This window comes from Podarcis vaucheri, assembly GCF_965113315.1.
Source record: "Podarcis vaucheri genome assembly, chromosome: 2".
Lineage (NCBI taxonomy): Eukaryota > Metazoa > Chordata > Lepidosauria > Squamata > Lacertidae > Podarcis > Podarcis vaucheri.
This window is the reverse complement of record NC_138760.1, coordinates 17,370,194-17,384,369: the sequence shown is the minus strand read 5'-3', so window position 1 is coordinate 17,384,369 and position 14,176 is coordinate 17,370,194. Positions and strand designations below refer to the sequence as shown.

At 45.7% G+C, this 14,176-nt stretch overlaps 1 protein-coding gene across 2 annotated transcripts in view; it reads left to right on the top strand.

Annotated features, from left to right (window-relative positions):
• The window catches only part of AMHR2 (anti-Mullerian hormone receptor type 2), a 34,944-nt gene extending 26,336 nt beyond the window's left edge, over window positions 1–8,608 (top strand). For both annotated transcript variants that reach the window (XM_082212593.1, XM_082212592.1), the window contains exons 9-10: window positions 3,638–3,774; window positions 6,910–8,608. In XM_082212593.1, the coding sequence (XP_082068719.1) occupies window positions 3,638–3,774; window positions 6,910–7,038 (266 nt within the window). In that variant the 3' untranslated portion in view covers window positions 7,039–8,608. The remainder of the gene's footprint in view (window positions 1–3,637; window positions 3,775–6,909) is intronic.
• Window positions 8,609–14,176: the final 5,568 nt, after the last annotated feature.

Genomic DNA, 14,176 nt, shown 5'->3' with positions numbered 1-14,176 from the left:
AAAATGTTTGTAGCTTTTCACAAATGCAAGAAGTCAACAAATGGTGAGGCTGAACACAGAGCATTGCAGTTTTGGCAGCTTCTGGCTCACTCCCCACCTGCTCTACCTTGGGGAGTTCAAAAAGCTCTCATGGAACAAGTGTTCTTTTAACTCCTAAAGCCCTTGCCCATGGCTGCAGAGTGGTCTGGCTCTCTTGCACAATGGCCGTCAGCAGCGTCAGTGACAAGCCTGTGTGCTCTCCAGACAGGGCCAGCCTGAGAGCTTTTGGTCCCCTGCCCCCAAGATCTGGGCCCACGCCCTGGTGGGGTGAGAGGAGTATGCTGCCTGAAGAGGGTTGCTTCACTGGTGCACTAGCCATGCCAGGGCAGCAAGCTAGCTTAGGGGCTGCAGGGCAGACCACAATGATGCACCTTTCTAGAGACTTTCCACCCCTCAAAATTTGTCACCTGAGGCAGCTGCCGCACTCTGCCTCCAGGTAGAGCCGGCCCTGCCTCCGGATGCTGTTGGGCTCCATCTCCCATCAGCCCCAGCCAGCAGACCCAATGGGCAGGAGTGATAGACTCCAGCAACACTCGGAGGGCCACAGATTCCTCATTCCTGATCTATAGCTATTTGATTCGCTGGCACTGTTAGGAGGTGGTTCTGCTCCCTGAGGCATACTGCCACCTGGTTTGCAGATGCTCCTGCCTTGTGACAGTGGCCTCAACTTCCACCTCAAGGTCCCACTGCCAGATGCAGGGAAACAGGATGGCTTCTGAAGTGAGGGTGATGGTGTGGATTGTGCTACCACCTGGTGACAGTTCCAGGGCATGGCATGCTGTTGATGAAAAACAAGCGTTTTCTTCTCACGCATTCAGCTTTTGGGACAGGATTGAGCTCCTGGCGTGAGGGTATCTTGGGAGGGTTGCCATATGCCTAGAATTTCCTGGACATAGCCAGAAACAGTGTCCAGGTGGAAATCGGAAATCACCATGTCAGAAGTTGGTGAATTTCCTTAAAAATAGCTGTGTCCAGATTATTACTTTTTGAAATGTGGCAACCCTATACAGTGGTACCTCTGGATATGAACGGGATCTGTTCCAGAGCCCCGTTCACATCCTGAAGTAAACGCAACCCACATCTGCGCATGCGCGGGTCACGATTCGCCACTTCCGCGCATGCGCGTGACGTCGCTTTGACCGTCTGCGCATGCACGAGTGGCGAAACCCAGAAGTAACGCATTCCGTTACTTCTGGGTCGCCGCGGAGCACAACCCAAAAGCACTCAACCTGAAGCAACTTCAACCCGAGATATGACTGTATCTTGGTATTCACGCTATCTCCCATTCTCAGTTTCCTTGATCCTCTCCCTCTCTCTATTCTTCAGACACTTATATTGCTCCTGACAAGAGCCTTCTCACTTTACCTTGAGAGTTGTCCTTGTGAGTCATGGCTTTGCTGAGTCACAACATCGTTGGCACCTGGAGTCCCCGGCCTCTTGCTAGGGCCCGGGGCCCTGGGGCCCCACCGCTAAAGCCTGCCCTGAGCCTCAGTTTTACAGTGTTTAAGGTGTGGAAGCAGCCAAACCTAAGAAATGCATATTCTTGCTAGTTAGCATGAGGAGGAGTTAGTTCTACAGAGCTGTATTGCTGATAGGCAGACTATAATATATAGACTCAGGCTATAGAAATACAATTGGTAGAGAGGGCTCTGTGTGATGTCATTTCCCCTTCTCTCCTGGAAAGGAAGGAGCATATAGTGCTTCCTGTTCCTCTCTCACTTCCTTTTGACCAGCCATGAGGGCAGCCATGTCTTGTGCTTGCTCCATCTCCTGGCACATGCCTGACGCTTGTTATACTGTAAACATAAGTATTTTGCCTGCATAGGTTTTACTGCTGCCATTGCTGTGAACCGATGCATATAGTAAGTAAATCTCAATTTTAAACTTACTTTACAAGTTTTTGCCTGATTCTTTGTTAAGCAGGGTGAGAAGGGGGAAGGAAAACCAGATTACTTTCTTAGCTTCACGTGCTCAAATCAATTCCTGTGCTTTTAATTTTGCTGCCAAGGATGGGATTTTGAAACTATTCAACCCACATAGATAGGTGCCTGAAGGGATAAGTTGCAATTAATATATCCTGCCCATGAAAACCCATCCCACACAGGGAGCACCAGGCAGTGTGGAGCCACCATTTAAATTTATTGATTATTTATTAAATTTCTGTCCTGCCCTATATCTGCAGGGCTCTTAAATTTCCTACAATGACCCAGAATGATTGCTATGGGAAGGGCATTGTAGCAGATTTAAACGGCATCTCCACACTACCTGGTTCTCATTGATGAGCTGCTGCCCATCATCACCAGGTAAGCCTGCCATTGGGCCTGCTCACTGGCAAAGCAGAGGGATCCCAAGAGAGCACTTTGTCCTCTCAAAACTGGAGCTGGCCCAGAGTGTGTACCCAGGAGGGGCAGGGATGCCATCAGTGATGTCAAAGGCCAGTCGTATGGTGGTGCTCATCAAGCTTCCCCATGTCCAGGTTGCTGCCAGTAGCTAAGAGGGATCAGGGCCCAAAGCAGTGGCGGTTGGGGTGTCTGTGTGGTGTGAGCGCAGTGGCAGGAGTACCTAGTTGGGTCTGCTGCTGTGTCCACACCGCACTGGATTCCTTGCCTCTTGGTTACTAGCAGTAAGCAACACCACCCTGCTTCAGGCCACAACTATCAAAGGTACCATCCAATGTTTGTTCATGACACTCAAGACAGGAACCGCAATACACAACCGCTCCACTAGTTGGGCAAAGAAGTACTCCCCACCCCCCAGTAAATATGTTGGAGCTTGAATGCTGGGAACATGCCGTATCCTCCAAGCTGAAGTGCTTCCGTGAGGGAAGATGTCTGTTTTTTTGGCTCTGCCTACCCTGTGCCGGATTTACGTATAAGCTAAACAAGCTATAGCTTAGGGCCCCATTCTCTTGGGCCCCCCCAAAAAAATTTAAGGAAAAAAACTGGATGCACATATCTAATTGTATTTCAGTTCAACAATTACTTTGATAAAATACATATTATTTTTTGTGTGCAAATAGCTTTAGATACCTATTAGGTCCATAAATTACCATATAGCATATATTCAACACAATTTGTTGTTGACAAAGGACAGCTGGACATATAAAGGACCCCATTACTTTCAGTAGCCTTAGGGCCTCATCAAACCTAAATCCGGCCCTGTACCTACCACTGCTGTTTGGGTTAGTAGAGTGATTACGCCTCAAAAACTAGACTACAGGCACTTTATGAAAGTGCCTGCACTTTATGAAAGTGCTTTCCTGCATGAAAGCTTTAAAAAAAAATCCTTTCCACTTGGTGGCACTCAACACAGTAACTATAACACCGGATAACCTCTGTGATTTGACCTAACTCACAGCAGGGCTGAGAGATGCTGCCATGGACACTCACTCGCCCTCACACAACTAGGCTGAGCTCACGGAAAGCCGTTTCAGACGTTACAGCTGCCATAAGGAAATAATATTTAGCAGTCTCTGAACGGGGACTCTGAAGTAGGAACAGGTTCTAGATTGTGGGGTGCTGGTAGTGCAGTGAGCCTGTTGTGCTGACAAGATGGAAATCCACCGTCTTCAACCTCACCGGCTTCTGCCTCTCTCCAGAAAACAGGGTCCCTGAGTTCCAGCTGGCCTATGAAGCAGAGCTGGGCAGCAACCCTACATATAGTCAACTGAGGAGTCTGGCTGTCGTGGAAAGGGGTCGGCCGGCCATTCCAGCTGCTTGGAGGAGAATTGGGCAGGTAAGGTGAAGAAAGGTCTTTGCTCTTGTGATAGGAATTTTGAGGTCTTAGATACATGTTTAAATGTTCATAAGCGTACCAACCAAGCACGTACGTAGATCAGCACAGGAAGACCGACCTGGAACCATTTTGATTCCTAAACTGAGCAAATGTTTTCTCTGCAAGGTCAAAGTGGGAAACCTCCCCATTGTCTCTTTCCTCACAAATCCTGTCTTAAGGGCACATTTAAGATATGAATAGGGTGTGAGCCTGTGACATGGCCCAGGAACTAAGTAGTTATCATTACAAAAGACTGGCCAGGATACCCAGGCAATCCAATCAAGTAACCTGCCAGACAGGAGATAAACAACGACAGGAGAAAAACAACATTCAAATTTCTGTTTTAAGACCGCCTTTTTTGTGATGTAGGTATGATGTATCTGAGGGGTGGTCTTAGGTTACACCCCTTCTGTGACGTATGTGTGATGTTTCTGGGGGTGGTCTTGATCTACAGGGTGGTAATTCAAAAAGTCTTTATAAGGCCTTGTGCGCCATTTTTCTGGGTTCCTCCTCCTCTCCTGCGGGTGAGGGGAGCACCCTGTTGCAACAGATCAATAAAGATCAAGCTTACTAGCTGCTTTGCTTCTCAATATTCTCTGGTTGGCCTCTGTTATCTTCTCCTACCAATAGGGAACCTATGTAAGGACTCTATATGGGCTCTTGGATACCCCATAAGGGAAAAGGGCAATTTTTGTTTACAACACTCTCCCAAAGGGTCCTGCTTTAGAATCTGCTAAGGGTTTTGAAATCTTGGGGCGCCTCCAGAATGTCAGTATTTTGTGGGAGCGATTCAGTTGTGAAGCAGAACTTTGGGTTTGCACAATTAAAGTGGATTCAAAGAGCTCTGCCGTTCTAGGGCAACAAATCTTGCCCCAGTGCTGCAGAGTCATTTTTGGTTACGGAATGATAATGAAAACTCAAACTGCGGGTGGGAGAGGAGGGAGGGAAGTGTTTTTAATACGGAGGCAGAAAGGCTCAGAATCTCTCGCAGTTTATAGCAACTTAGCAAATCAGCCTACCGATATTAGCAGATGATTGAAACAAAAACATTGTCTGCCCACATGGAAGTATGTCAGTCGTTTATGGTACTGCAAAGGGGATGACAAAATGGCTGCTAGTCTTTTTAAATATATAAAATGGCAGCCACTGTGTTACTTAGAAACCTGCTTGCTAGCCATTAAAGTAGGGTTGTCATATTGCAAAAAGTGAAAATCCGGACACAAAGTTGTTGAGCAAAACTCGAAATCCACCAAAGCCTCGACATCTAGACTTCTGACATCGGTTGCCATATGTCCAGATTTTCCCAGACATTTCAGCGATTTCCTGTCCAGCCTGGCAGGGGGGCCAACACAAAACCTTGTAGTCAGCTTGAGGTCAGCAAAAAGAGAACAAGAGCATTAATTTTAAGACAGCCAGAGACCTTTCGGAAGCTGAAGATGGCAGAGATCTGGGAGCGAAGGTCTAAGGCGGGGATATGTAAGGAGATAAGAATGGGAAGAGGGTGTGGCAAGTCTGAGGAAAACCTTGAAGGCAAAAGCAAGGACTGTGGAGCTGGAGGTGAGAGGAGGAAGAAAGCCAGTGGGGGGATGTGAAGAGGCCCATCTCACTGCCTTGGTCGCACTGGTTGATGATCTCCGGTGGGCTAGGGACAAAGGTGAGAGCTGTTTCCTAGTTCTGCTGGATCTCTCAGCGGCGTTTGATACCATCGACCATAACATCCTTCTGGACCTTCTTGAGGGGCTGGGAGCTGGGGGCACTGTCATACAGTGGTTCCGCTCCTTCCTCCTGGGCCGTGTTCAGAAAGTAGTGGTGGGGGAGGAGTGTTCAGACCCCTGGGCTCTCACTTGTGGGGTGCCTCAGAAGGGTTCCGTCCTCTCCCCCATTCTTTTCAACATCTACATGCAGCCGCTGGGAGAGATCATCAGGGGGTTTGGGCTGGGTGTTCATCAGTATGCAGATGATACCCAGCTCTACCTTTCTTTCAAATCAGAACCAGTGAAGGTGGTGACAGTCCTGTGTGAGTGTCTGGAGGCGGTTGGAGGATGGATGGTGGCTAACAGATTGAGGTTGAATCCTGACAAGACAGAAGTACTGTTTCTGGGGGACAGGAGGAGGGCAGGTGTGGGGGATTCCCTGGTCCTGAATGGGGTAACCGTGCCCCTGAAGGACCAGGTGCGCAGCCTGGGAGTCATTTTGGACTCACAGCTGTCCATGGAGGCACAGGTCAATTCTGTGTCCAGGGCAGCTGTTTACCAGCTCCATCTGGTACGTAGGCTGAGACCCTATCTGCCTGCGGACTGCCTCGCCAGAGTTGTGCATGCTCTGGTTATCTCCCGCTTGGACTACTGCAATGCGCTCTACGTGGGGCTACCTTTGAAGGTGACTCGGAAACTACAACTAATCCAGAATGCAGCAGCCAGACTGGTGACTGGGAACGGCCGCCGAGACCATATAACACCGGTCTTGAAACACCTACATTGGCTCCCAGTACGTTTCCGAGCACAATTCAAAGTGTTGGTGCTGACTTTTAAAGCCCTAAACGGCCTCGGTCCAGTATACCTGAAGGAGTGTCTCCACCTCCATCATTCTACCCGGACACTGAGGTCCAGCACCGAGGGCCTTCTGGCGGTTCCCTCACTGCGAGAAGCCAAGTTACAGGGAACCAGGCAGAGGGCCTTCTCGGTAGTGGCGCCCTCCCTGTGGAACGCCCTCCCACCAGATGTCAAAGAGAACAACAACTACCAGACTTTTAGAAGACATCTGAAGGCAGCCCTGTTTAGGGAAGCTTTTAATGTTTGATGTATCATAGTATTTTAATATTCTTTTGGAAGCCGCCCAGAGTGGCTGGGGAAACCCAGCCAGATGGGCGGGGTATAAATAATAAATTATTATTATTATTATTATTATTATTATTATTATTACTTGCAGACAAATGTGTTGCTGTTTCTTTGCAGGCCTGTTTGAAGGCAACATTTCACCTTCTGGAGCACATGCAGTTCCAAACATCTGCCCCTGCAATGCCTTCCCACTCTAATGATTCTTCCAGTTCTCTGTGTCTCCTGACACCCATTGCCGCTTCTCTGTGTTTCTCCCTAGGCTGCTGCCTGCCTACAGGAGCTCCTCGAGGACTGCTGGGATCCTGAACCAGAGGCTCGCTTGCAAGCTGAATGTGCCCATCAGAGGCTGCAGAAGCTGTATGCTGAGGGCCTCGTGAAAGAGTTGTGACGAGGCTGAAACACATTATGCTTCACAGCCTGTTTAAGCCCTTGCTTAAAATAGTTCTTTTGCCTTTTGTCAAGAATAAGCGGCCATGAAGGAAAGTCCCACCAAGCATGGCTTCTCACCATGATTTTGGACCTCATCAGAATGGACTAGATGTGTTTTGTTTCCTTTGCTTTTATAAACCTTGTCCACTTAATCAACTCAATGAGCTCTGTCCACTTAGTCAACATGAATTGCACTTGTTTACCAGTGGGTCCCAACCTGCACCTTCCTCTCGTTTCATCCAGCCATTCTTGGGCTCTCAATCACTTGAATCTTCCCATTCCTACATCACTTCCTGCAGCACTGCAAAAGCCATTTATATACCATGATTTGGGCTGGGATCCTAGGCATATTTTCCTAGGAATAAGGATCACTGGGACTTAACTTCTTAGTAGATCTACATAGGACTGCCGTGTAAGATGTCCCAATGAAGAAATTGGTACTGGGCACAAAATTCAGTATCCTAAGAATGTCTGTTTTTCTGTCAAGCAAAATGCAAGTCCCTATCCGCGGGTGGCGCTGTGGGTTAAACCACAGAGCCTAGGACCTGCCGATCAGAAGGTCAGCGGTTTGAATCCCCACGACGGGGTGAGCTCCCGTTGCTCGGTCCCTGCTCCTGCCCGCCTAGCAGTTCGAAAGCACGTCAAAGGGCAAGTAGATAAATAGTTAGCACTCCGGCGGGAAGGTAAACGGCGTTTCTGTGCGCTGCTCTGGTTCACCAGAAGCGGCTTAGTCATGCTGGCCACATGACCCGGAAGCTGTACGCCGGCTCCCTCGGCCAATAAATCAAGAAGAGTGCTGCAACCCCAGAGTCGGTCACGACTGGACCTAACGGTCAGGGGTCCCTTTACCTTTTTATCCTTTCGTGCAGTAAAAATAGGCTTAAAAGTATATGTGCAATGGCTAGTTAAGGGAGGGCTGATGAGTGGGCTTCAGTGCTCAGTGGAGCTTCTTGCCGCTCTTTGTCCAGCAGCAATAAAACAAATATATGCACATTTGCCACACACAAAATAAGTTTATACAAGGCATTTGGCCTGAGACTCCAGATAACTGCTGCCAGGACTTCAAAGTCCTTCACATATTGCTGGTACTCAAAGGTTTGGCAAATTGCCCTCTTTGAACAGGTATCTCGTAATCTAAACGTGTCCAAAGGGCAGAGCTTGAATGACAATTTTTTGCTATACGGCATGATTTTATTTCTTATACAAATATTGAGGCACCTTGTCCCCCAGTATCACTGGTATATGCAAAATTCCTGGCTCATCTGAGACTTTGTGGAACCTTTATTCTTAATAATGATGGAACTCCCAGGTGGAGAATACTTTTATTTTTATATATCTTGTAAAGGGAACCGTTCTATGAGTCAGTACTTTATTGTTATCCCTCTGAAGCTGAGCTGTATCTTTGTCCTTTTGTCCCTCCTGGCTGTGACGTTTTACGGTTTACATTTTTTATTCTTTGTTTTCTCTCTCTTTTTGTAATGTTTGCACTTTTTAAAACAAAATCAATAAAATATTAAATATACAAAGTCCTTCACATGGATCATCTTATTTATTTAAGTATATATATATATATATATATATATATTATGGCCAGATAGTAGCTTATGTTCCCGGAATGAAATTAAGTAATAAAATTACCACGCTTTCCTTGTGTTGTACCATAGGTTGGTCGGTGCTATTATCCCCATAATACAGATTGTGACAGAGAGACTAATGCCTGCTCATGGGTTCGTGAGAGAGGTGAGCCTGGAACTCGTTCATAGTTCAGTCTCATGGCCACTGTACTACATTCACAATGACAATACACTTTTAAGAAAGTACGTAAAATGGTGTGGGCATGTGCTAACTTGTCATGTTGATGTTACAGGCACTAGCCAATAAGTGGCTGCGGCACTTGTACAAGGCTATTCCATACAGTAATTGCAATAAACATAGTAAGTGGGGCAAAGATAATAAACATTTCCCCAAAGACAGCCCTGTTACATGGAAATTCAGTTGCTTTCAAGATGGACTCTAATGGAAGTGGATCTATTTTGCCTGTTTCCATACACAAGGCAGGGTAAAAGCTGGTGTGCTGGATTGAGTTTTAAACTTGCAAAGGAAATAATTGGGTTCAAATCCTCACTCATTCAAGAACCACACCGGAGTAGCTTTGGGAAGGTCAACGTAATCTTGGTAAGTATAATTGGTTTAATTCACACTGAAATGGGAATGGCTACGTATATCGGTGAAAGAGTTTAACTGGAAGATTCCACTGCAGCTAAATTAAGAACAAAAAGGAGTCTCTGAACTCATTGATGGGTTGATACTTAACTATTATTGTTCTCAGGTAACTATGACGTGGTGTTTTAACTTTAGATCACATGAAAGGTATTAAACTGCAAATTCGCCATCTTGGAAGGAGTTCTTGGTTCCCAGACTGTGAGAGTGTGGGTGAAAATGAAGCTCTCCAGGTAAACAGCCTAAGTCAAGGTGCAGGCTGTGGGGAGAGACAGACCTCTGCTTCTAGGTCTGTTGGAATTATTTCATATTTTGTAAGAAGATGCTGAGTTTATGCCTTGGAGTGGCATATGTATTAGGGAGGTATTTGGATGTTTCTATTATGTTATGAAGAATGTTCTGCAAATAAAGCTTTAATTAAACTTATGGGCCTTGACAATGTTTTATTTCCCAAAAAACGAGTCTGTTTTCATGCATCAAAGTGTGCAATATTAATATCTGCAACAAATCTGACTCTCAGGGTTGTTGTGCAAATAAAAATGTGTCCTTGGTGGGAGGATGGGGGTACAAATGGAACCAAATAAAGGATCTGTTTGTGATCTCCTTCAAGCGCTCGAAATAAAGAGAGCAGAAGCTTCTGCTGCTCAGCGATGTTCTCCTTTTGACATTCAGCTGTCAAGCGGAATTGCATTCCTGCAGCCTCATCAGAAGAGAAAGGGTGGCTTTTTCCTACATTATGCACTGAGCTGCTTGGCTGCATGCCAGAATCTGTCAGAAGTGCATGGCCTGTGTCCTTGGCACAGGTGCTCACTTGCACACACAAGCTGGGCTCTGCACACTGGAGCCTGGCATCTTATTTATAGCTGGGAAGGTCGATTAGTCACTTTTTAAACGAAACTTGACTTAGAGCCTTTTCCACACAGTGATTCCCCCCCCCCCCAATGGTTGCTATTTGGGGCGATGTTAGGCCTATTTAAAGGTTGTATATGGACATTTTTTTTAATGTTCGGGAAGTTGATCGAGAGTGATGTAGAGGGCATATTCTAAGGGCATAACTAGACGCAATGACGAACGAACATAAGGTTGCTACTAAAAATGGCAGCCCTGTGTCATGTTCTCCCTCCTCACCCCGCACTGTGAACCTAGAGAAACATGCGACTTGGCATCATTATATCACCCATTTCTTTTCCCTCAACCTGGTTCTGCAGCTGATGATGTGGAGGAGGCGGGCGATATCTGGTTCTTAAGATTGTGATATATCACCAGGTAAAAGGTTGTGATATACCAGTATATTACAATGTCTGAAATAAAGATGGAGCTATGGAGCTATGTAGAGGCATTTCTTCTTGGGAGAAAAGCGATGGCAAACCTAGACAGCATCTTAAAAAGCAGAGACATCTTGTGTTCAAAGAATATTTGCAAAATCATATTGAAAAACAAGAAGTCGTATTAGAATAAACAAGTTCCACTATAAATACTGAAATATCAAATAATATGGATAACAATGTGTAACAGAAGAAGTAGAAAGTTGGTTTAATAGTGTGTGAAAGCAAGTAATAGAAATGGAAAGAAATTGCAACTGAGTAGATTGGAAGTCAAGCACAGGGTGGGGTGAGGGGCCAGGGACGGTGGTGGGAAAAGGAAGTATGTGCGGGATTGTATATGGGTATGTGTGAATATTTTTAAGGATTGTATGAAATGTATGTCTGTTTGTATATCCATAATATGTATGTATAAGTGTATCAATGTTGAATTATTCCAATAAAAAATCTATTTTAAATTTTTTTAAAAAGCAGAGACATCACCTTGCCGACAAAGGTCCATATACTTAAAGCTATGGTTTTCCCAGTAGTGATGTATGGAAGTGAGAGCTGGACCATATAGAAGGCTGATCGCTGAAGAATTGATGCTTTTGAATTATGGTGCTGGAGGAGACTCTTGAGAGTCCCATGGACTGCAAGAAAATCAAACCTATCCATTCTGAAGGAAATCAGCCCTGAGTGCTCACTGGAAGGACAGGTGCTGAAGCTGAGGCTCCAATACTTTGGCCGCCTCATGAGAAGAGAAGACTCCCTGGAAAAGACCCTGATGTTGGGAAAGATGGAGGGCACAAGGAGAAGGGGACGACAGAGGACGAGATGGTTAGACAGTGTTCTCGAAACTACAAGCATGAGTTTGACCAAACTGCAGGAGGCAGTGGAAGACAGGAGTGCCTGGCATGCTCTGGTCCATGGGGTCACGAAGAGTCGGACACGACTAAACGACTAAACAACAAGAAGAGGCATGGGTGGCTTCATGTTTTTCCCTGCATTGTGTTTTTTGCCAGCACCTGCTCTTCTGATTCACTGGCCCCTGCAGGAAGCAGGGGAGAGCTAAGTCGGCAGAGCTAATGGGGGCTGCAGGAATCAAGGGAAGCATTGGCTGGTTTTATGGTTTTCCCCACATTGTCATTTTTGCATAGCGCGCACACACCCACACCCACACCCCCACACCCATCCAACCATGATTTGTGGTGTATTGCCAGGTCAAAAATTATGAAACTGATACCACAATATGGACTTCAGACTGGTTTTAGACGATATAGCGATATATCGCCCAGCCCTAGTGGGCCACAAGGAATTGGGACAGTGTGATGATGTCATGTCATTACAAATAGAGGAAGGGGAAGATTGTCCTGGAGTTACTTTTCCTGCAGCACCCTGTTACACTTTTCAGACTTGGGACCCACTTTTGAGTCCTCTCCTAACATGGGAGCCACCTTTGCATTATTATTACAGGCATCTCTCCCCCCCCCCCCGCCCAACTTACATGTGATCAACTGGTGTGCGACTGCGTATGCGCTTGGTGCTGGGAATTAATTAAATTCAAACCAGGAAACGGCAAGAAAGAGTTGGGGAGTTCTCATGGTTCATGGGAAGACCCCTCTAGGAGCCTGAAGAGGACATCAGTGAGGGCAGAGGAAACCTCCAAAAGACCAGAGGTGCAGTGGAGTTTTGTTTAGGCCAGGCTTCCTCAATCTCGGCCCTCCAGATGTTTTTGGCCTACAACTCCCATGATCCCTTGCTAGTAGGACCAGTGGTCAGGGATGATGGGAATTGCAGTCTCAAAACATCTGGAGGGCCGAGGTTGAGGAAGCCTGGTTTAGGCTGCTGTGCTTCCCCACCTAACAGCTGGTGTGCGGGGTAGTGCAGCAGCGATGCGTATTCCAACCTCCTGCTGGCTCCAGAGCTTCAATTCTAGTTGTGGATATTTTTGGTTACAGTATTTTTTCGTATGTAGTGAAGAGAGAGCAGAAGAGTGGGCGTTTAAAGGGTGCTTCCCACTTACGCAGCCCATTTCCTCCTCCTCACTTAATGTCAGTGTCGGTACCACTTAGAATCATAGAATTATAGAATCGGAAAGGCCACGAGGCTCATCTAGGCTACCCTCTGCAGTGCAGGAATCTTTTGCCCAACTTGAACCCACAACCCTGAGATGAAGTGTCTCATACTGTGTTGACTGAGCTAAGTGTGCTGCTCTTGCCCTCATTTTGAAATGATATCTATCCATATTCTGAAAAGAATTTTTTTTCATACTATACTAGACTAAACTGAAATATTTAAATGTTTCTTTGTCCTTGAGTATTCCCACCACACTTGCAATCCTTTCCTGCCACACCCTTTGAGAACACTACTATTTCAGGTGGCTTTTTAGCAAAAGCTACTGTGGTTCTGTAACATTTTAACTTGGAATAATTTTTTTAATAGTATTATTATGACTGGTTTTATTTATTTTTCTGGATAATTAGTAGAATGCTTTTTGTTATCTGCTTCCTGTTATTTGTTTGGTTTTGTGAGGTTATAGTTTAGAAGCTACCTTCTATGGTAGCTACTCTAAAAGGTAGCTTATTAATATTTTAAACAAAGAAAGAAAGAAAGAAATATTGGTGTGTACAGCTGCCCATCCTGAAAGCAACAAGAGAGAGTTGGATAGACTTCAGGACTGCAAAACCAGTTTTGTCCCTGTTCTTTTCATAGAGATCCACCCATCACCCACATGCAAAATAGTGGCTGGGCTTTGAGCCAGATGCAAAGTGGGTGTCTCAGCTGCATCCCTGCAATTGGGTGTCTTGTATTAGTTTACAAACCCCAGAACAACTTAGGTCCGGGGTACCTTAGGGACTGCCTGAGCCCTTATATCCTAGCTCAATTGCTGAAACCATCTGGAGTATCATTGGCCATCCCACAAGTTGGTGAAGCTCATTTCACATCAGCAGAAAACCAAGTCTTTAGCGTCATTTGCCCAGTCCTGTGGAATGCTCTCCCAGTAAAGTTTCAGCAGGCATCTTGCATTTTAACCTTCAAAGATTTGTCTGTGCTGCCAGGCTTACAATTAAGAAAACATCTGTAAGAGTTAGCTGATGATTTGTGATTTAATTTTTTTTTTGCATGGTTTTTATTGTGTATGTATAATGTATAGAGTTGGATACGCTATATCCAGCCTTTATTGATGGGCAGTTTTAAGGTAATAAGCCTAATTTACTTCTAGGGTATTAATATATTTCCCCACCATTATTCATCCCACACTTTTCAGTGCATTCCTCCCATCACTTTTCAAACCGCAAACAACTCTGATCCCTTTTTTAATGGGTTAGTTGTGCTAAGGCAAATCATTGCCGATTTTGTTCAGTGAACTGATATGAGACCTCTGGGTATAGGGCAGTATATAATTCAATAAATAATAAATTAATCCAACTTAACTGAGCAAACCAAAAGTGCCTGAATCCCTGGGGGTGGTGGGAGACAGTCAAGAGAGGTGCCCCGAGACAACCATTGCTGCCTTTTTCAAGTTTCAGAGCTGCAGCATTTTTAAAGAACTCCACAACCCAGTAAATATGT